Source organism: Nomascus leucogenys, chromosome 16 (genome assembly GCF_006542625.1).
Source record: "Nomascus leucogenys isolate Asia chromosome 16, Asia_NLE_v1, whole genome shotgun sequence".
Taxonomy (NCBI): domain Eukaryota; kingdom Metazoa; phylum Chordata; class Mammalia; order Primates; family Hylobatidae; genus Nomascus; species Nomascus leucogenys.
Genome location: NC_044396.1, coordinates 61,737,727 through 61,761,946, shown reverse-complemented (window position 1 = coordinate 61,761,946; position 24,220 = coordinate 61,737,727). Strand labels below are relative to the sequence as shown.

The following is a 24,220-nucleotide window of genomic DNA, read 5'->3' as shown; positions in this document are numbered from 1 at the left end:
TGTTTCCTAGGCTGGTCTCGAACTCCTGAGTTCAAGGGATCTGCCAGCCTCAGCTAGAAGATTTTAGTAGGTACTTGGTCATCATAATTGCCACCAAATGTGTTTGATGGCACTGGTTTTTAGGCATTTTTGTTTAATTATCAGGAAAGTTTATGATACGCACATGCACACTTTGGGCAATCTAATATTTTGAAATATATAAATGAATTATGCAAAAAGTTTTTATTGCTTTCAAATTTTCATCATAAAAGCATTGCAAAGTAATGGGTAGACTTCCTTAAAATTATAATATTAATAATAAAGTTAGTATCTAACCCTCATACCACATTTTAAAATGGATTCCAGATAGATTTAATTTAAATGAAAGGAAAACTATAAATATCTAGGAGAAAGTATAGGCAAATATTTGGTTGATCTTTGAATAATAAAAGAACATTCTAAGCATAAAAGTATTGGAAGAAATCACAAAGGAACGTATGGAGAGATTTGACAGAATAGAGCAAGGTTTGAATGTCAAAAACATTATAAAGTCAAAAGCAAACAATAAACAGTGAAGTATGACAAAGGGTTGATGCTTTTAACATATAAAGAGTTCTTACAGATCAGTAAGAAAACCTGAACATCCAAACAGAAAAATTATCAAGGACTTGAACAATTCATAGCATAAATTTAAAAGGTCAATGAACATACAAAGACATTGAGCTTCACAAACAATTAAATACATGTAAATTAAGACATCAAAATTTATTTTTAATGAACTTCAAAAAATGTAAACCAAATAATATTTAGTACTGGCAGGTATTTAATAAGTGGAGTATGTTCATACAATAATAGGAATATAAGTTGTCTCAAACTTCTTGGAAGTTTAGTAATTCCACTAGACATACATTTTATGAGCTCATCAAAGATTTGATCGAGGATGTATCTATAAAATGTGTAGTAAAGCAATTTTAATAATAGTGAGAAAAATTAAAACAAACTAATTCTTCCTACAAGAAGGATTGGTCTTTAAAAATGCTATGTTTGGCTGGGCGCAGTGACTCACACCTGTAATCCCAGCATTTTGGGAGCCAAGGTGGGAGGACCACTTAAGTTCAGGAGTTTGAGACCAGCCTGGCCAGCAAAGCAAGATTCTGTCTCTTAAAAAAAAAAGTTAAACATAAGCTGAACACAGTGACCTGAGCCTGTAGTTCCAGCTACTAGGGAGGCTGAGGTGGAATAATCATGTGAGCCAGGAGTTGGAGTCTGCAATGAGGTATGATTGTTCTTCTGCACTCCAGCCTGGGCAACAGAGCGAGACTCTGTCTGAAAATAAACAAACACATTTTAAAAGTGATGTTTATATCTATTTTAAGTCAGTACTCCTTTAAAATAATGTTTTCAAGAAATCAAATAAAATATTTTGAAACTTTTAAAAAGCATACTCAAAAACAGAGAATACTGCAGTGAACTCTCATGTGCTTATTACCCACTTATCTAGATTAAATGATAGCAGGATATTCCTGTATTTGTTATGTCTCTCTTTTCTTTGTTGAAGCATTTTAAAGCAAATCTCCAGACATCATGTCATTTCTTGTCTACCAACATACCTCAGCATGCATAACTTTTTTTTAAAAAAAAGCACATTTTCTTACATAATCACAGTGCCCTTTTAATTTCTAACATGATTAACATAATTCCTTGGTATGACAGAGAATGATGAAATATCCCAGATTTTCTCATAAGTGCCTATTTGCTTTCCTGTGGTATCATTTAACCCAGAAATCAACAAACTTTTTCTATAAAGGGCCAGATAGCAAATATTTTTTATTTCATTGGCTAGACGGCCTCTGATGCAGTTATTCAACTCTCTGCCATTGTAGCCTTGAAAGCCACCATAGACAATATATAAAGGATTGGGCATGGCTGTGTTCCAATAACAATTTATTTACAAAAAAACAGGCAGTGGACCAAATTTGCCCTGCAGGCTGCAGTTTGCCAATCTCTAATTTAACTCATTATTCTATTTTCTATATATTTCATAAGGTGAACATTAGCTTTAAAGCCTTGATTGGATTTGGGGGCAATTGTGTGTTTGTGTGTGGCAAGAATTCTTCATAGGGAGTGCTGCATGCCTCATCTCACATCGCATCAGAGGGGTTTTCACACTGTTGGAGATGGGAAGAAGACTCGATGGGTGCATTTGGGTAAGGCCTGATCCCTCCACTGTAAACTCTCTATTAGACTTTGTCTAATGGTTTTATCTATTACATTTGTTGCCTAAATCAATTATTTCATTCGAGGTTGCAAAATAGCAATTTTCTATTTCTGTTATTCCATCTGCTTTCATTAACCAGAATGCTTTTGTAAGGACAAACTTTCCAATAACAATGAGGGATTTCAGTTACACTGAGATACAGTTTATATAAGAACACTTTTTACAATAAAAATACATGCTAATTCTTTCTTTCCGTTTAATTGCCAATTTTCAATATAAAGAATTGGTCCTTGGATCATTTCCAGTGATTTCCAGGGAGTTGGGCATTTTGGGGGTGAAAGGGGCCTTTCTCTATCTCTGTAATGTGTTTTTTTATATGACCATGAACTCAGTTTTTTTAGATATCCAGTGATTATCAGTCACTTGCATTTATTATTCTTTTTGGTACTCAACCAATGGGGCCTCCTTTGCGTTGGTTCCCGTTAGTCTTTAATAGCTTCTTTCTTTCTAGCCTAGCAAGTTCCAGGGAGAAATTTTCAATGACAGATAATGAAACTGTCTAAAATATATGTTGAAAATTTGATAAAACAAAAAGCAAACACGCAAGTAAACTGTATTCACAAAATATTTTTCTGGGTAACACAATTATAGGAGAATAGTATGTCTTTATTTTATTCTTTACCTCTTTATACTCTTTTGTATTTCAGATTTCACACAATGAGAATTATTGGTTTTATAATTGAAAGTTAAGCTAAAATTTTAACAACCTCAACAGATTTAATTTAATTAGCAAGTACATTTAAAATGAGATTCAAAGTGTTTTTAAAGTACTTAGGCACATATTTTTCAGAATTATAAGTAGTTGCATAATTATTAACTATATCCTATATTTCAAAGACCTTATAATGTAAAGAGAGAGGAAATATGGATTTTTAAAATCATTTTTTAACAACATCTAGGCTACAAAATTGTAACAGTTGCTGGTTTTTCTCATCTGTCTTTATAGACCTTAGCATATTTTTTATTTTCTTGATGACAATTTGGAAACTATTCCATTCCATAGGCATATTTTTTTAACAGTACTTTAGATAGCCCACAACCTCTGAGGTTCCTGGATCTGTGAGTATTCTTTCTACTACCCTTAATCCTGTGTGTTCACCAATTTTAAGCAAATGAACAAGAACAACAACAAAAGAACTGATTTCTAATTAAATCAAGGAGGGCATGTAAATTAGTCTCCTTCACTTAGAAGGTGATCATTTAGATGTGGCCTTGAGGAGGGTAATGTTTACCTGAGTTCCACCAGAGGCTATCTTGGACCCGTCTAAGGAGGATTTAAAATAGCAGCCCCTGGAAGGAAATTGTCCCATATTTTCACATGGATCACACTGTATAAAGCATGTAAAGTGATCCTATGTTTCTTAAGTAAAGTTATACTTACCTCGAATAATGGAGAAAGAAATGTAAAAACTCAACTATGTAAGAGGGGTGTGTGCTTGTGTGTGTGTGTGTGTGTGCACACGTGCCTGTGATGTAAATTCCTCTCTGTAATAGACCAACAGTCTTCTACATCTTCTTCCCTAAAACCTTGGAGCAAAGCTTCCCTATGGCAAAACCAGACTAAAATGTTCACAGTTTTGTCAGGCATTCTTCTGGAAATTTGAAACATCCCACACTTTGGGGGCAGATTATTCAGTATTTCTGCAATTTCCTGCCCAGAAACGGTTTTCTCATATTAGAAATCTTTGTCATTGATAATTTCCTTATATTAACATAAAAGCTAAAATTATAAATATATCTTTATAAATCTATAGATTGTACAGGAAAATTCAGCAGTCAGGTAGCAGCAGCAAAGAGAAGGCACATTCACATAGTTTAACTGAAGCAGGTTTAATAAATAAATCTCTTTAATATGTGCTTGGTCCGCATGTAGTTTAGTATGGTAAGATTAAATATAAACACCCAAAGAACATCAGCTTGGCTTTACTATTCATAGAATCTCAGAGTAATTGTGGCCAGGCACACTGGCTCACACCTATAATTCCAGCACTTTGAGAGGCTAAGGCAGGCAGATCACTTGAGGCCAGGAGTTCAAGACCAGCCTGGCCAACATGGAGAAATCCCATCTCTACTAAAAATACAAAAATTAGCTGAGTGTGGGTGGCACATGCTTGTAATCCCAGCTACTCGGGAGGCTGAGGCAGGAGAATCACTTGAACCCAGGAGGTGGAAACTGCAGTGAGCCAAGATCACACCACTGCACTACAGCCTAGGTGACAGAGCGAGACTCTGTCTTAAAAAGATAGATAGATGATAGATAGATAGATGATAGATAGATAGATAGATAGATAGATGATAGATAGATAGATAATAGATACTCAAATTATTTCATTGTTTAATGAAGCAGAAGTCATTTAAGTCTTAAAAAAAAGAATCTCAGATAAATGGGAACTAAGAATATTTTTCATAGAATTTTGAAAAGGAGTGTTATCTCCATTTGAATGGTGGTCAGCTTCCAACCGGCCATGAAGAGGAAGAGAGGAGGAGGGAGAGCAGAGAAGGAGCCCTAAACAAGACTTGTAAGGATAACTTCTTCTTCAGTGCTGCACAAAGAAAAATACCTCAGGTTACTCCCTAGCACATGAAGCTCTGTGCCTTTGCTGGGGTCTTACTTTTCATAGATAAAGTGTGCCCTCTGTAGTAGGAAAATTCATGGCCCTGCCCTTTCTGAAACTAGATTCCTTTGTTAGTGTTGGGTGCATTAGACAAAACAGGCAAATGCCCCAGGCTTCTCCCATAACCCACAGATTTTCTTGGATATGGATTAACTTTATCAGACTTGCCAGTTTACAATAACTATGCATTGTAAGTGACATATACGTAGATCCTTTTGGCTTATTTATAAACTCCACCAGGATGGGGCCTGGGTACAATGCCTGTAGCCTGGTTCAGTGCCAGCACTTGATACATATTCATTTAACCAATGAAAGACCATGTCTTATATTCCTATTATTCCCCCCACACACAGCATATGAAGCACAAGAGTAGATAGTTAAGAGATCTTTTTTGTAGTGATTTAAATCCTGTAAGATGGATCCAAAGTTCAGGATTTATTTAGGTTTTAATCTTTTCATTCCCTGCTTCTGGAGATCCTGGCTGTAAATACTGATGACAGGTGAGGCATCACACTCCAAGTTAAACATTCCTACTGCCTCTTACACACTGCCACCACTCTAAATAATTTCAGTTCTCAAATTTTAACCAGACCCCAGCACTTAATCTTTGAAAGGACTAGCGCTGAAAACATGGTGGGCACACATTCTGTCTCATTTAACTGTAGAAAAATGTAATAGAACCCAAGGTATAATTTTGACAGCATTTCTCAATGCTGGAAATTGTTTAATTTTATCCCTGTGAGTCTGAGAGTTTTCAGGAAATCTGAGTTTTTTAGGGTAGACACTCTGAAGCATAGATTTTTATTTTGTAGGGACATCTCTCTTTCAAAAGAAGTGGTTTATGGAACTGACTCATAAGGAAATAATGTTAAAGACAGCAGGGAACGCTGAATGATTAGATTTCATTCATTTATCTGCTTTGGGATAGGAATTAAGAGAGGCTCTCCTGAGGCATTGTGCAGACCTGTTGTGCCTTGTAAAATTGCTGGAATCTGTGTCTGAGTAATTAGCAAATTTGCACCTTTAAAAAGGAGCTCAAATATCTTTGGGTTGAAGCCTGGGGTGTGTAAGTGTAAGGGAAAGGCAAGGGCAGTGAATGATGAAAGAGCTGAGCAACAGCCACCAAGAAGGGTTCTCATCACCTTGCCATTGAAGGCCAGAGTTTCTTCAGGAGTTCAGGAAGAACGCAGTGTATTTAAAAGAGCCCAAAGACTGCAGGCATGAGCAGCACACTAAAAACCATTCACTTCCAGAAACAGACCACAGAGGTCCTGCGTATGCTAACACACCGAAAAGTCAAAACACGATTATCAAGAGAAATAAGTCATTTTATTAGTGCCAAGTTCACTCTGTTCCAGGAATTGGGATATTTTGTAATTGAAAAATGAAATAAAGGCCAAAAAATGAAGCAATGGCAAATCTTTCTTTAGATGGATTCTAGCAATCAGCATGTTTTATTCAGGCCTAGTTCTGTTTCTATCTTTATTCAAGCTGTAGAGTTTTAAGATAGCCTTTGGTAGATGGCACATTATTTTAGTTCCCTTAATATTCACAAGATGTCTGAAAAGTTATTAGTACTAAATGTCTTTATTTGTTCTTTTGTCTAATGAGTTACTAAAGTAACTCTGGCGTCAAAACATCTTCATATAATGAAGATTATTTAGTCATGTAAATTTACCACTAATTGATCAGTTTGAGTAGATGTACTTTTAAGTAATACTGATTTGGCTTTGAGGTCCAATACAGTTCTGCTCATCAAAATATAAATAAATTAACCAACCATTATAAGTACTTTAATAAATGTGGAAAGCATTTATAGGAGTCAGCAGTATGACTTTCCTGTTTCCATAACAAGTATCTACATAGGTCACTTAATATCGTGCATATTAACTTAATATAATCACCCTGGTAATAATCTGTTACTTGAAAGTTAAAGGAATGTTTCTAATCTGAATATCATTTTCATCTTACCAGTTTACTCCAGACAGCAATATATCTGATTTATGTATTTTTGGTTGTGTGTGTATAATAAAACAGGATCACTTCACTCTGCTTCTTTGAACCCTAAAGTCAGATGACTTATCTTTCAAACTCTGTTAACCAATTGATGGGTCAAGTGATCCAAAACCGGATGTGGTCAGTAATATTCAAGTAATTTTATTTTCCAGATATAAACTCTGAAGAGTTCACCCTAAAGATCCTGAGTTGTTCCGGTGAACTTCTTGTTACTAAACACATCCAAAAATCTATGGACACGTATGACCCAAAAATACACTATATAAAGTGTTGAAACAGACATATCTTTATGTTTTGACAAAATGAGTGTTACAGAAATATTTGTGTCAAAAAGCTTACAAGGGGCCGGGCCTGGTAGCTCATGCTTGTTATCCCAGCACTTTGGGAGGCTGAGGCAGGTGGATCGCTTGAGGCCAGGAGTTTGAGACCAGCCTGGCCAACATGGTGAAACCCTCCAGCCTGGCCAACATGGTGAAACCCTGTCTGTACTAAAATACACAAAAAAAATACCTGGGCCTGGTGGCATATGTCTGTAATCCCAGCTACTTGGGAGGCTGAGGCATGGGAATTGTTTGAACCTGGGATGTGGAGGTTGCAATGAACTGAGATCGCACTGCTGCACTTCAGCCTGGGTGACACAGTGAGACTGTCTCAAAAAAAAAAAAAAAAAAGGTTTTGCATTAAAATATAGAAAAATGAAAGGAGCGTCATGAGAGGAGAGTTCACAGCAGTTAACCTAGGCTTCACAAGCAGAGTGGACGTGTGTGAGTGCACGTGTGTGTGTGTGTGGTGCACCGCATGGCTTCTCACCACCATCATTGATTTCCTCCTCATCATTAAACACCTATTGATTCCTGTCTTCTAGATGACACAGGCTGTCCTAGCAGCCAGTCAGTGTCTCCGGTGAAGACACCCTCAGATGCTGGAAACAGCCCCATTGGCTTTTGCCCTGGAAGTGATGAAGACTTCACCAGAAAGAAATGCACAATTGGAATGGTTGCTGAAGGAAGCATTCAGTCCTCTCGATATAAGAAGGAATCAAAGTCAGGCCTTGTGAAACCAGGTCAGTGAACTTACTCGTCATGTTTTCATCAGAACATTGTGATGGGAGTAGTTTCACGTTTGAAACTAAACACCTGTATATCGAGTTGGGGATCACGAATACTGTACCCAGCGTCTAAAGCATCATTTTTAAAGGAGGCAGGGTGGAAAGTGGACTATTTTCTGAAATGGTTTTTAATAACTGAGTAACTATAGTGACCTATAGTGACATGTGTATTCATTATAAAGAGTTTTTTATAAAAAGAAACAAAAGTTGAAGAAATATAAGCTAGATGTTTTAACAAACATTTAAACTATATGAGTAATTCTAGATTCCATTATACTAAGCAATTAGTTAGTACTATCATAAGTGACCACAAACCGTGAAGAGAACAGGTTATCTCGATGCAAATCTCTGTAGAGCTGGGCATTATCTTGATGCAAATATGTAGAGCTGGGCGTACTTGCTAACTTAGTTATAGTCTTTTCTTTTAGAGATTTAAATATGAATATGATATGTATATACACATGTAAATGTTCAATAATTACAAAATATTAGAAGCTATAAGATGAAATGGAGGTCATTACTGCAGTGAATGAAATGCCAGCAGCATCAGAAAAGGTCAATTCTCAGAATCTGCACTATGTAAATGAATACTTTGTATCTCAGAAATACACATGCAGTATATTTACTTTAAAGTAAAAGGATGTGTTCATCATCATTGGGAGGTATCCTCTATATTGCATTATTCTCTTTAGCATTCACAGTTATGCTGTCCGTATTTATGAGCTGAAAAGACAGATTACTGGCTTGCATGAGTCTCGTTTCTTACATTTGTCTTCCAAGTTTTGTTTGGTGATGACATTATTGTGCAAGGAGCTACAGATGGTTTTATTTTGATGGGGCCAAGGCCTAGCCCTGTGTCCTCTTCCATAGGATGCTAACATCTCTTTCTGCTTTTGTTCTTCCTGAGTCATTGATGTACACAATACATCATAATGGATTATTTTTCATCTTGCTTTTGTCAACCAAAGATTAGGCCATTTTGTCACCAAGGAAAGCTTAAACTGTGAAAAAGAAATCCTCTATTTCCTAGTGGTGCCTGATAAATGTTAGTCATAATGAATTCGTTAATAGTCTCCCACTTTGGAATAATATGTAAAAGAAAAGGAATGCTACACAATGAAGAAGGAAAGACAGCCTATAAATGAGAAAAATGGGGATGATACAAAGGGTGTTGAGCACCCTTGATATTGAAGAAAGAGACAATGAGTTAAAGAATGTCATGAAATTTTAGCCAAGAAATAAAACAATTACCTTGTGTACCCAAGGGCTAGGACTGTTTCCCTTAGCTCAACTGCCTTTTTGAAAAATTGAGATATGATTCATATACCGTAAAAATTACCCTATAAAGTGTACAATTCAATAGCTTTTAGTCTATTCAAACTGTTGTGCAAACATCACCATTTACTAATTCTAAAAAGTTTGTATCACTCCCAAAAGGAAACGCCAAGTCCATCAGCACTGTGTTCCTCCTTTCCCCAGTCCCTGAAATGCACTAACCTACTCTCTACCTCTATTTGCCTATTGTCGACATCTCAAACAAATGGAATTATACAGTATGTGGGCTTTTGTACATGGTTTCTTTCCCTTAGAATAATGTTTACAATGTTCACCCATGTGGGGTGCATCAGTACTTCATACGTTTTTATTTTATTTTATTATTATTATTCTTTTGAGGCAGAGTCTCACTCTGTCACCCAGACTGGAGTGCAGTGGCGCGATCTCGGCTCACTGCAACCTCCACCTCCCAGGTTCAATGGATTCTCCTGCCTCAGCCTCCCAAGTATCTGGGACTACAGGCAAGCACCACCATGCCCGGCTAACTTATTATTATTATTATTATTATTATTATTATTATTATTATTTTTAGTAGAGACGGGATTTCACCATGTTGGTCAGGCTGGTCTCAAACTCCTGACCTCAAATGATCTGCCTGCCTCAGCCTCCCAAAGTGCTGGGATTACAGGCATGAGCCATTGCGCCCGGCCCTACCATCCTCTTTTTGCATTCCCAGAACACAGGCTCTGGTGCACATTAGAGACTCAGTCAACATTCGTCGACCTCAACAGCAAAGGTAGGCTATGGGATTCAGAAGATAAAATGATGTGGGAAAGAATGTCAGCTTCATAGATTGAAAAAAAAAAAAGCATGTTTCATCATGAAGCTATTGTAGGGTTTGAACATAACCTGTAATGATTTTATTTTTGTTTTCCTCATCCTGCCCCCACCACCTCATTCCCAAAACATTTTATAGTGATGGCAATACAAGGAAACAGTGAAATAGTAGACAACTATGGCACAGTAAGAACAAACTAAGTTTATATGAGAGTTAATATTATCATGGCCCTTCCTTGTTTCAATAATCATAATAATTATATGTTAACAAAATACTTAAAACTCTGTGTATATATACAGAATTCACACTGAACAATTCCCTAATCCTGTAGAAAATACTCATTTGCTAAAGAGCAGCCACTCATCTTGATGAGAAGTATTATGGCTCTCCATCTTCATGAAGAAATTACAGGGAATAGGCCAGGTGTGGTGGCTCATGCCTGTAATCCCAGGCATGGGATTTGGGAGGCTGAGGCGGGTGGATCACGAGGTCAGGAGTTCAAGACCAGCCTGGCCAACATGGTGAAACCCCGTCTCTACTAAAAATACAAAAATTAGCCAGGCATGGTGGTGTGCACCTGTAATCCCAGCTACTCAGGAGGCTGAGGCAGGAGAATCGCTTGAACCCTGGAGGCGGAGGTTGCAATGAGCCGAGATCATGCCACAGCACTCCAGCCTCAAAAAAAAAAAAAAAAAAAAAAAAAAAAAAAAAAAAGGAAAAGAAATTATAGGGAATAAAGGAAGGATAGATAAAAGGATGGAAGGAAGGAAGGAAAACAAAAACAGTTTTTCTTAATGCTATTTTGATTCATGGATCCTTGAGAATCATTAAAACTATGGACCCATACTCCAGAAGAGTGTCCATATACACAAAATATCACATACCATTTCAAAGGTTTCATGGATCTCATTTGTTAGCATTTATGAATCCTAGTTCAATGACCCTTCCCCAAAGCCAAAGCCTCAAACAACCACTTTTGTCAACTTTGTCAACTGCTTCTAATGTAATTGCTCAGAGGCATAAATATCACCTGAGCAGTTTTTAGCTGGTGATCTTTTTATTTATTCATGTTTAACCAAGGTAAAGGGGTCCTTAAAGCTTATTTTTTTAGTTGCCTAAAATTTCTAATGTCATCACTGAAAACGTTGCTACAACTTTTCAGTGTGTGACCTAATTCTGTACAGTAAGTTCTTTGACAAAAATCTGCACCATGACCTATAGTTCTCTGAACTTTTAGCAGAACAAACCTGTCAGTCTCATAAATATGAAGAGAGGAAATCCTGGAAGCGAGGCCCCTGGATGACTCTAAAATTTATAGAATCCAGAGACGTAATCTGTTAAAACACAAGAGGATACTGCTCTCAGGTCAAACTGTCCTGCCTCCTCCATAGCCCCAAGCGACCATCTCCTCTCAGCCAAAATGGATCTTCAATTCTTGATGCATGCTCTACTTTTTTAAAAATAAGTCAACTCATTAATAACAATACCAATTTATTAAAATAGCAAGCAATTAGTGGCTCTTATACAGAGGCTCAGGGACTCTTTAACATGAAGTAACCTAAGCCCATTTAATTTTAGGTATCTTGCTCTAGATTCTGGAACACTGCTGTTCACCTCAGGAAGGAGTTATTAAAATGCTCCTTTGGTCATTAAGATAAAGAGCTAATAATGTTCCCTGAGTGTATGATGCAGAAGAAGAAGGGAAATATGTCACAGGACATCGGGGAAGGGCTTGGAAAGGTGAGCCGAGCAAGCCTGTACCTTGCCAACAGGGCCCGGCAGCACACGCAGCAGGAAAACCCTTCCTGTTTCCAGGCAGGAACTGGTTCTGGAAACTTCTTGGAGGCGGTGAGCCTTCTGTCATTTTGGCTTCTCTCACTTAATGCCTATGCAGATTTAATTAAAAATTGCCACCAAGGAGCAAAAGAAAACAGTCCTACAGTCCTGTTGGATGGTGGCTTTGTGTTTTCATGTTTCTCTTTTATCTACAACTCTGCAAAACACACAAGGCTGAATCTGCAGAGCCTAATATTGTGTCTGTCATAAAGTATAAAGCTGACCAATAAATACTTAAATGAGAAGTAGAGCTTATACTTTGTGCAAGAGATTATGTTTTGTGTGGGAGGAGCGTGGGGAAGTTGTGACAAAGAACCTCCATCCACAGCTTTTAGGGAGCTTCTAATTTAAGGCAGAATACCGTATGATAAGTTTGGACTGATGTACAGATTAAAAGAAAAGAAATGAAGGCTTTACAACTGGGAAAGGTTTTAGGAATCTGAGGTGTTCCTTCTCCCAGGTGCTCCTCCCGTATTTAGTTTGCAGTCAGTTTCCTGATGAAACTGTTTTTACCCAGAAATGAAAGACCTACCTATTGGATTACTTACTTAGAACGTTAAATGACAGTGCTGGGCCTCATTTAAGGCTTGACTTCCTACTTGGGGAATATCTTAAAGCAAGGAAGAAAAAGATATAATGTCATTGTTTTACAAAGGGAAGTACTAAATTTTTTGTCCACAAGTTTAATTAGAGAGATGGGAAAACCATTACACAATTTAAACAAAGTAGAAAGTGTGAAAGGACAAAAGCACTGGAGGCGATTAAGGAGACTGGTAAAGAGCAAATAGGGTCACTAAAATTTAAAAGAATCCACATTTAGAAACTGTAATGTTAAAATCTGTATGTGAAAGATGTGACTGTATCTCCTTAGCATTCAAACTAAGTTAGTATCCCCTTGTCATCAGACACTACCCCTGCTAATCACTAAAATTTAAAAGAATCCACATTTAGAAACTGTAATGTTAAAATCTGTATGTGAAAGATGTGACTGTATCTCCTTAGCATTCAAACTAAGTTAGTATCCCCTTGTCATCAGACACTACCCCTGCTACTGAAATTGGAGACCTAGCTAAGCTGAACTCTAATAACCTTATGACAATAGCAGAGGATTGGTTACTTTAAAAAACCTTATTTCCCACATTCAGAAGCATTTGCTAGAAAACTCAAAAGGCACCAAGGAGGTTAGTGATTAATCAACATTGTTTCCCTTAATAGAGGCTCATGCACACACAGTGAAGCTGACAGATGTTTCTGTTCTTATCATGAGCATCACTTTCACTTCAAAGTTAGTTCTGTGAAATAAAACAGCTAGACAACTTACCTAGAGTAGGCCATTCTTGTAATAACTTGAACAGCCTAGAGGGGAGTTGAGAGCGTAGATTTACACAGCCTATCCCCAGGTTACCCAACTTGTCCTATCTTGGGAGAAAAAAAGTACATTTGTGTTATTGGGTGGGGGTGGAGGAGGACTTTCTAACCACCAGACTCTAGAGTCCGGCATACTAGGTTCAAGTCTTTATACCACTGTTTCGTAGCTGTGTGATCTATAGCTACTCGTCTTCTTGAGACTCTGTTCTGCATCTGTAAAATAGGTTATGGAAAATATTAAATAGGTGAAATTAATGAATATCAAGTGATCTGTGTTGGACCTGGCAGAAAGTAATTCCTCACTAAATGTTACTGATGGTCATTTGTAGCTCTTAAAATAGATGCCACACATTCTGTGCGCTTCATATACAGGAAAACTCCTAAAACTCTCACACACAATTTGCGTGTACTTGGAACAAAAATCTAGCAGGTTATGTTATCCCAATTCACATAAAAGGAGAGGAATACTTGCTCTAGGAGGACAGACAGGAGTGTGAGTTTACAGCTGATGGCTGACAATGAACAGAGATGGGAAAATATAAGTGAGCAGACAGAAACCACTAAAAAGCTAGGTGGTGCTTTTTTTTTCTTTCTTTCTTTTTTCTTTTCTTCTTCTTCTTCTTTTTTTTTTTTTTTTTTTTAACAGAGTCTTTCTCTGTCACCCAGGCTGGAGTGCAGTGGCGCAGTCTCAGTTCACTGCAAACTCCGCCTCCCAGGTTCAAGCAATTCTCCCACCTCAGCCTCCCAAGTAGCTGGGATTACAGGTGCCTGCCACCATGCCTGGCTAATTTTTGTATTTTTAGTAGAGACGGGGTTTCACCACGTTGGTCAGGCTGGTCTCAAACTCCAGACCTCAGGTGATCTGCCCGCCTTGGCCTCCTAAAGTGCTGGGATTACAGGCGTGAGCCACCGCACTTGGCCTGGGTGGCCTTTTAAGTGTTTTAGGCCATTGACAGTTTTGTCACTTGCGGCGCTTAGTGCAGTAATTGATGTAAAAGCAGATTGAATCGATGTGATGGTGAAATTGGAAAACACAATGCATATGAAGGCAGAAAAATGTGTCAAGCATTTTAACAATGTCTCCATAGAGTGGAAGAAAATTAAAATTTTAGTGCTAAAAGGGAAGATTTTGGTTATATGAAAACATTCTGCATACTTTGGCAAGGCATTATTTTTCTAATAGCTTGCCAGTTATAAGCTAAGGTCTTCCAGCAGCAAACCCCAGCCTCAAATACAAGCTGTAAGCTATTTCAGATACTATACGCCTTATGAAAATATTTGGAAGGATATATTAGATGTAATTGTGGGCTTGAATAACAGTCTGAAATTTGATTAGTTTTTTAAAACGAATAGTTATCGAGCACTGCCTGTCCCAAGCAAAATTCCAAGCACTGAACTCATTTCATCCTAATATCAGTGCAAGAAAGGGATATCATTATCCTTCATTTTACAGATAGGAAAACTGGGGCACAAGGAGGTTAAGTAACTCATCCAAGGTCACATAGCTTGTAAATGGATTTTAAACAGGGTAGCCTTGCTCCTAACTCTTAACTGCTGCCATAGTAGTAAAGTCCACCTTCAAAGGAGTAGTTTTAATTGCACTAGGAGAGTGTTAAAATTAAGAAAGATGTGTTGATATAAAACACAATTTTTTAAAATGTTCGTAGAGCCCTAAAAATTCCTACTAATTTTTATAAATTAGCTGATACAGTCCATATGTACATTATGTTGACAGTTGCCAGCAACAAAATCAGTGAGCCTCGACGTAACTGCAATGAAGTACAGAAAGTTGAACATACAAGGCCATTTGGATGCAAATCAGTAAAATAAACCATAAAGATATGAATATCAAAAAATGTTAAGGTCTTCAGTGTTTTCTACTTAATCATGAGCTAGTCCTTTCTTCACATGTCACGATGTTTTATGTGCTACCCTGCATATCATGAATATTTTCTTAAATGAAAATCATTAGAGTTTGTCAGCTTAAGCAAGAGCTTTTGTATTTATACTGAAATAGATCTCTAAAACTTCCTTTCACCCTGAGAGAAAGAATGCTCCCCTAGGATACAGCAGATCATGTTTATGGCAGGCCGTTTTATAGTTTATCACATCTCCCCAGCAGGGACCAAACCAGTAAAATAAAGCTTAAATGTGATCAGTGGACTTACGTGTTTATCTTTATGGCAGGGTTACGTATTTTCTCTCATGCCTTTCTCCCATCTGTGTTTTCGATGATGCACCCAATTGATGTAATGGTGCCAAATGGCCCTTTAATGGTTTTTCCCTAAGAATTAGTGAATTATAATCCTCTTCTTTCCAGAGGTAACTGTCATCCAAATCCTGGGTCTACTGGGATTTATTGCATGCACAGTGTTCTTAGCCACTGATTTGGGGGCCTGCCAAATGCTTACTCAGTACTCTAATATGTTGAGAAGGAAGCGTTATAGGTCTCTCAAAAGTAGTGGAAGCTCCAGCAGACCAGATACCCACCATTCAACATATTTATCAACTGTCAGCATAACAGAAATAAACCTGGAAACTTCTTTTACACACAGACTTCTAAACCAAGCATTGTAGATCTTGCAGATATATGCTTTAGGTTGGGCTTTCCCCACCTCCCTAATTGAGGAGCATTTATTGAAGAGACTGCCTGCAAAGGTATGTGCATGATTAAGGGGATTCGATAAAGTATGGTGAAATACTGGGTGCTGGCAACAGCTTGGGGCCATTCCTGCATCCTGAAGGAGCAAGAGGAGGGTAGAGTTACCAACCTAGAGAGAGAACTTCAAGGCCACCTGTGAAGGAACTATGGACTTTGGCAGAGGAATGCAGCCACCAGCAGAAAAGGAGCCAGAGGGATAAATACCTGGACCTCACTGTCTGCTGGTACAATCTGTTGCATGGCATTTTGGTGAACTGTAGGATTATTTAGAGAAAGTTACCTGTTGAACAGCATAGTATGTTCACTTGGGCAATTCGATGGGTTAATCTCTTCCACCACCTAAGCCTGTATCTGAGCGCAGCCAAGCAAGCTATATGAATGCCAGCTGCGGTCAAGTGGAGTAATGCTTCAGCAACACAGCTGCAATAGGCTTGTATTCCAACATACACGGACTGGCATATTTGTAACATTGCAAGAAGGTGATCGCTCTGAAGGAGTCTAAAGGAAAGGGAACCCTCATTTCACTATGTAATCAAGAAGAGGTTTCTGCTAAACATAGGTTTGACTCCTGGTTGTACATTTACTAGCTTTCATCCATTCATTTGATGAATATTTATTAAGCGTTTGCTCTATGCTGACACCATTGTTCCAGGCATTGAGGATAGAGGAGTGAAAAAACAAGATGCCTACCTTTAACGTGGGGGAGATGGCTGATGCTTGCACACAAACAAGATAAGTTCAGATGGTGACAAGTAAAACAAGGTAACTGGAGAGTGATGGGGGATGGTCAGGGGAGTGTCTGGGGTGGTGACATTTGATCTGAGACTTTAACCTTATTGTTCCATGCTTAGGGAGGGTTGGGGATGGGGTGGCAGGTGGTGGGCAGAGCAGTGAGTTAGGAAAGGAGAAGAGTGGTAGCAGCTGAAGTCTATATCCTTAGAGTAATGTGAAGACATTGGATGGTTTTAAGAAGTGAGAAATGATTTGATTTACATGTTTGGGATCCCTCTGACGACTCTGTAGAGCTTGGATTATCATGAGGTGAAACTGCAAGCAAGACACTAAATTTGGATGGCTTAGCCTAGGATGGAGGTGGTGGAAATACAGCAAAGTTTAGGGAGACAGTAAATATATAAGATCCCCTAATTTTCCTAATGAGATTTTTAGGTGTTTTATTTATTTATTATTTTAGAGAGACAGTGTCTTCCTCTGTCCCCCAGGCTGGAGTTCAGTGGTGTGATCATAGCTCACTGTAGCCTTGAACTCCATGACACATGTCATTTCCAGTTATAGCCAGGACATCAGAGTCAAATGGGTGCTTATTATGGAAAAGGAGAATAGAGAGGGACATTAGTGTACAACTAGCAAGCAAGTTGTCACTGGATAGCATGGGGCAGCTGGTTTTTCTGTATATTCATATATTCTTGTATACATATATGAGTATCCTTCATTATCGAAAGCTATTCAGTCACTGAATTCAGAGAGCAAAAAAGGAATATAGGTTTTTGTGATTGCTACAACTTAACCACTGACAGTATTTCTATTTAAAGTGATCACTAAAAGGCTGGAGGAGTCATACCATAGGAATAATTACAAAATCTGTTTTTGAATTTCTTTGTCTCTTCCATTTTAAACAATTCCATCAGTTGAATTTCCAAAGGGAAGCAAAATTAGCACTGATTGCAGCCAATTCAGAAGGATATGTCTTTTGCAAATGGCACTTTTTGTTCAAAGAAGGTAATTAGGAGAGAGCCCTGTAATAAAAGGCTTTGGAAGGACTCTAATATAAGGGGATTTCTTCTTTTCTGAGAGGTAATTGCGGGAGGAGGGGTTCTTCCCCTTATATTTAGACATTGAGGTAGGGTGGACCAGGTCACCTGCAGAGCAGCGCGGGTCGGGGGGAGTTTATTTGGTAACATAAGGAAATATTCTCTCTTTTTCTTTAACTGTAATATGAGGGGATAATTAATATGTAGCTTCTTTGTATTATTGTGAAAATCATGAAAGGTGTTAGATATGTAGCCGAATATATGCATTACCTAAATACTATACAACACTGAGAGGTAAACACGCACATCCTGTATCTTTGCAAAAATCGGTGTTGGCATTTGAAAGTGAGCTGTGTTTGTAGTGACAATATTTGCCTGGCATACAGTATGTGCTCAATAAATGATCACTTTTATTATTGTTATAAAATGGGAAATAAGGAAAGTTTACGAATAGCACAACTTTAAGGCATTTTAATGTCCACTCAGCATCTCATCTGCATTAGTCTTATTCTGTCACAGATGCCTTCTTAGTAAGAATTATTCTGAAATAATAGAGAGCTTTGGTGGAAGCTTACTAAACATTTTTTTCTGAGCAAACTTCTATTTAGAGGGAATCTGCCTTAAATTGTTCCAGAGAGCTCTGTATTCCATTTTCTGTCCTCAGAATAATCAGGCTCCCCTGTTCCTTTCTTCTGGGCAGTGTTGTGAATTGTCATGCATATTTAAATAGCTGGAATTCATGGAGTACACCAAGCATTTTTCTCAAAGTGTTGTGTTTGCCATAAAATTTAGGGCTGTGTGGGGTTTGATATAATTTCTTGCTTGCCCATTGGGATATTATAATCAATGTGGAAAGATTCTATACGTTTTGCTCCAATATTGTCCAAGGATTCATCTTGACTGTTGTGTAGGCATTTACTTCTATTTGACAATTTGGTATTTCTTCAAATCCTTTGTGTCCATTCATGAGGGCGATGGTTTCATTGGAACACTGCAGTCACCAGGGAGAAGGCCCTGTGCTCTTCCCTGATAGGCTGGCTTTCCCTCTGCCTCCTGTTGCTATGGTGCCAGCAGAGTAACTTCCTTGCCCTGCACATGCAGAAGGCTCAGTCTCCATGGATACCCCACTCTGAGACTGTACTCTACTGAGATATGAGCTGCACACACTGTATTTCTGCAAAAGACATACCCCAGCCTGTGCTGGGAGGCTGTTTGCAGAGGCAATGTTTGCCATGAAAGTCTATGGAGCTTACCTTCTAAGTAAGTAGTATTAGTCACAGTAAGTAAATAATTATATTGGATCACAGAGGCTAGACTGTGTGTGTGTGTGTATGTGTGTGTGTGTGTGTAAGTTAGTTGTGGTAGGCCAAAATGGAGCCTAAAACAAGTTTTCATCTTCACCTCTCAGATATTCTGAATGCATGGTCTTATAACTAAACTTTTAAAAATACACACGTGTTATTTTAAATACTCTTTGTCATTTATAAGTCTATTTGTGCAATTGTAAGTCAATTTGATGCCAAAATGAAAAAGACTGACCATTGGCAATTACATTTAGAATGCTCTTCTAACCATGAGCATTGCGTATTGCATTTGTAAATGAAAAGCCTGGCCTTACCAGTGGTGTGGTAAGGGAATAGATGAACACAGCCACAATGAACGCTAATTGGCACTGCACATGGTTTGAAATGGGCCTCTGTGTAGGCTGAAACACGACGTATTTATTATCAAGAGAGAGCCTGCTCGTGTGATTAGGAAAGGGAATACCCACGTCTGCCTGATTACCATGAAAATTACTCAGAGCACATCTCTCTGGCCGGTTTTAATTTACTTTTCTCACATGGCATCCACTAGAAATTCTGAAACAGTTAATGTTCATGGAACTGGGATGTGGAACATTTTTATTTTTATTAACTGATTTGACCTAACACTTCCTCTTTACTGTAGATTCCAAGAGCATAAAGGTTGGGTTTGTAGTGTTGTAAAACACATGAGTCATCTTAAAGTACTTTTCATCTGCTAGGCAAATGATTAATGCCTGTGGTGGTAAAATTAATTAGTAGAAACAAAAGAAAGACTATGTTTATGGTAACTCCAACTTTAGTTTGATAACTTTAAAATTGTGTAAAATTAAGATGTTTAGATTGTTCACATATATAGCTGACATCTGGCAGCTCTAAACAGAAAGCAAAGCATATACTGTATTAGTATAAGAGAAATTCATCTTTAATCATATAAAAAAGTGAGCACAGCATTATGCTAGATTGTTAACTTTGTTTACTTTTTTATGCTCATGACTACTTAGACAAAAAAAATACTGTTTTTATGTCATCTTTTCCAACGGTTAGTCATGGTTCAATTTTAATTGCCCAGAACAGTGAAAAGATACCACCCTTTGAGAATGTGAATGTACCAAGCACTACTCTGTCCCTGGCTTTGTCACTGGGGTCAAACTTTAGGTGATTAACTTAACATTTCATAAGTATAATTTCTAACAGTAGAAGGAATAGCAGACAAACACGGGTGTGTGAGAAATTCTACAGAGATCATGATTTTGGAGCCCTGGAAACCATGTGGATGACACTTTCTCCAAACTTTTACTGCACTAATAGTATAAAGCCCCATATCCCTTTCTCAGTGGATCTGCAATGAAGTCCCCTGCCCACCTCTAAAAACCAGCATAGTATGGGATTTCTTTTTAACCTCAAAATATCTGACTCTTTTCTCTAAAACTTTTCTTTCATCTATGTAGTGGAGATAGTAAGAGTACCCCTCACATAAGGCTGCTTTGAAAATTCAGTGAAATAATCAATGGCATATGGCATACAAAAAAATTAACTTCTATTGTATTGTGATTACTATAAACATTATCATCATTTTTACAATGCCTGGTAGTCAAGGGAGGCATTAGCTAATAGCTTGAACAATTCTTTGTTTCAATTTGATTCAGCCTATCAAATTTCTTATCAAGTACTTACTAAGAATCTACTATGTGCTTAACATTTTGATGGGAATTGTGGGATTTTATGTACACGAGAATGTACCTAACAAAAAGTGAAATATACAGTAGTGGTTTTTGTTTCCTTTTCAAATGTGTGGCTTTGTTGTTTTGCTAAATAGCTATATATATGTGTATGTATGTATATATATGAAATTGTTTTGCTATTAACAAAATGGGTAAGATACCACAGTAAATATGTAATATAAAAGAGGCTGAGCCATAGCATAAGTCTAGTTAGTATTTATAACTTGAATTTAAAATGTGATGATTAAAATCTAGGTTCAAATATTAAGTTCCTTTTTTTCCTGGAAGGATTTCCATGACATAGTTTGAAAAAAAAGCAATTTCATTTTTCATTAGGTTCAAATTTTGGGGAATGATGGGAGAGGAGGAGATGGGAAATGATTGATTAATCTGTATAAAAATAGGCCCCATGCTGGGATTTTTCCTTTTGCACTAATTCTGTGTGACATCTGAGCCAAAAAAATACATAAAACCCATGCCATATGTGCTGAGCCTGCTGGTGCTTATTTTGAAACGCATGAAGAGTTGACCCAGATTATATTTTGCAGCTTTATTTTTATTTTAATGCCACTTTAATTTCTACTTCTTCTGGCATATTCTCTTCTTTCCTTCTGTTTTCCCTGGAAAGAACGTGGCATGTGCACCAAGGACTATACCAAGTCACTTGAATGAAAAAAAGGAGCAGGGGGGTAGCATTTGTAGGATGTGGTTTAAAATGAGGTCTTGAGAGGCTGGCAACTTGGAATCAATGTATGTTCATACATGCTGAATATGTTTAGCTAAACATAATTTCAGATGCAATATCACTCAGATGGCCTAGCTAGAATAAGCCTTCTATTTTAAAGTTGCAATGGAACAATTAAATCCTTAGCAATATCCCCACTAGCATGGTGACCTTTTACTTATATTCTGCTAGTCTGTGAACAAAATAATGCCCCACTTTCTATTCCATTGTTATTAGTCACGCATGCACATGCTCTGATGGCGCACAGTTCATCAGTTGTTTGCTGGTACCTGGTGCTTCTGTCATGATATTTGGGTCATATCTGGGGAGCTTTCTGAGGTCTCAGTTGACATTTCTATTTGTTGCATCCTTTTCCTTCAGGAGAGTTTGTGGCACTTTCAGAGGAAGGGATGCTTCCTTGTCTTACATGGCAGCAACATTATTCAGGGAAACTGGATCTTCCTGAGTGTTTGGCTTCTTGTACTCATCTCTGAGGTTGAGAGAGGCAGGCTCTGTGAGCCTCTGCCAGGAAGATCTGATTTCTGCCGAGACTACTGGCGGGCCTGACTTTTCTTGAAAGATGAAGGCTATGCCTGTATCCGATACTGGGTTACTGCCTGACATCCAATGCCTTTTCCCTCATCGTTAGAGGAAGAAGTGAAAGATCCAAGCCATGAGCTTAGAAGCACTAGTGCATAGAGGGCAATGGTTTAGAATCTGCAGATTGCGCCATAGCCTCCTATACTGCCCAGCCCAGAGAACCAGGGACAGTAAAGGGATTTTTCCCATGCAATACTGGGTCATTCTCAAGTTTTGGATAAGATTCTCCAACTCAGCATTTCCACCCTTCCTTTTCTTCTCAGTCTCAGCTACCATTTAAAAGAACTGAACCTGGTAATGCTACTCATTTGTTTTTTTAAACGAATGTTTATTAATGTGCTAGGCAGTGACCAGGCACTGGGTACAACAATAAACTAGGGGATCCCTGTACATTGTGATATGCTTCAGGAGGAAGCATAGTGTCCAGTGGGAGCCCAGAGGATGAGCATGTTACCTAGACTCTGGGGTCTTGGAAGGGTCCCAGGAAATGTAATGCAATATTGATACTTATAAAGGGTAAAACTGTATTTTTAAGGCAAAGACAGTTAGGGATTTGAACTTTACATGCAATCATTGTTAACTTAAATACTATGTATGCCCTTAGAGGCAGTGTTTTTTTTAAATTCTATTGTTATGGTAACCATGTTATATTTAATAATAATTTTTTAGATGGCTCTTTTCTCTACTAGAATGTGAACCTCTCTAGGAATAAGATCATGTTTTCTTTTTTCTTTCTTTTCTTCTTTTCTTTTCTTCTCTCTTTATTTCTCTCTGACAAGCACTGTATTAACTTTTGTTTTAAATTCAGTTTTGCTGCTTCCCTGATTTCTTTATAAATACTACATATAATGTGATGCATAAAGAGAAAGTATGTGACATATGCGTGAGCTGGGTAGAATAATAATAAAGCAAAACTTGTGATTTCACCTTCCACTTTAAGATTTACCACCAGGGAACCTGCCTGCACACTCCTCCCAGATCCTATTCTCTGACTCCCCCAGGGGTAACCACTGTTCTGAAATGTGTGTTTTAACATTTCCTTGCACTTTAAAAATAATGTTACCAGCTTAGATATGTGCTCTTTACAATATGTTGGGGGGTATTTTCAAAACTACTGTTTCCAAAGCCTGCTTATTCCCTTGTTTTTACGGCCATGCAAACACTCTTTGATGGTCCTAAAAAGAGTGGCCTTGATTTATTTTTCGTAATACTCTGGTTTGCTTTTCCATTTTATTTTGGTTTTTCACAGAACATTGTGGGCTGCAGAGGGAAGGGGTGGAGAAAGTAGAGAACACTGAGTACACTTGAATTTAAAAGTTAACTTGTGTAGGGGGGTGGGGCAGAGTAGCTGGGCAAGCAAAGGGTTGGCCTGGGAACATGTGCTTTGTGCCAGATGTCACTGAGAGTGAGATCCTGGGGAAGGTTCCACTAAAGGAGTCCAAGGAAATGCAGAGCATAATTTGTGAGCAGAGCAAAATCCAATCGTGAGTATGCTTCGTTCATTTTAAATGCTATAAACCACACCAGGATTTGTAGAAAATGTTTTTGGAAGGATGAGTGGGAGTTCAAAAACATTTTGTTCAGAAGCTTGAGAGTTAGAATAATTTTCAATTGATAGACAATGGTATGAGGTGAAATGTTGTTGTTTGCTGCTGGAGACAGAGCTCTTTGCTTCTTGTCGGCTTCCGCCCCAGCTCGAGAAGGAAGACAGAAGTAGGAGCGAGGCATCCCAAGTTCATGTCCCCTCCTGGGGCGGACGCTGGGCTCTGTGGTCCTTGCACAGGTGTCCCAGGGCAGGCGCGCAGGAGCTGTTCCACCGGCTTTCCACCTGCTTTCCTCTGACCACATCACCTGACCCAGACTTCTCTGTTGTGCTGCCAGGACTTATCTTGGAAATATTTTCTTGTGACTTCGTTATTCTGTTTCCCTCTTTCTCATTTGAGTTCCTTAAACACATGTCAGAGTTAAAAACAACCCCAACGCCACTAGGCCCTCCATTTCTCCATTTGCTTTTGTTCTCACACTCCCTACAGATGCCAGAAATTGCCAGAATTTACCCAGCTTACTTGTTTTATTGTATTGATATTTGTGCTTTCAAATGAAATTTACATTAAAGATTACACAGAC

The 24,220-nt window shown here is 38.1% G+C and overlaps 1 protein-coding gene across 12 annotated transcripts in view; it reads left to right on the top strand.

Moving 5' to 3' along the window:
- Nucleotides 1-24,220, top strand: part of SYBU (syntabulin) — a 116,662-nt gene that overhangs the window by 64,060 nt on the left and 28,382 nt on the right. For 10 of the 12 annotated variants that reach the window (XM_004090796.3, XM_012508620.2, XM_012508637.2 and 7 more), the window contains one exon: nt 7,754-7,951. In XM_004090796.3, coding sequence (XP_004090844.1) covers nt 7,754-7,951 — 198 coding nt within the window. Of the gene's footprint in view, nt 1-7,753; nt 7,952-18,796; nt 19,005-20,933; nt 23,578-24,220 lie in introns of those variants that run through there. The other 2 variants (XM_012508670.2, XM_030794920.1) reach the window with 2 other exon arrangements.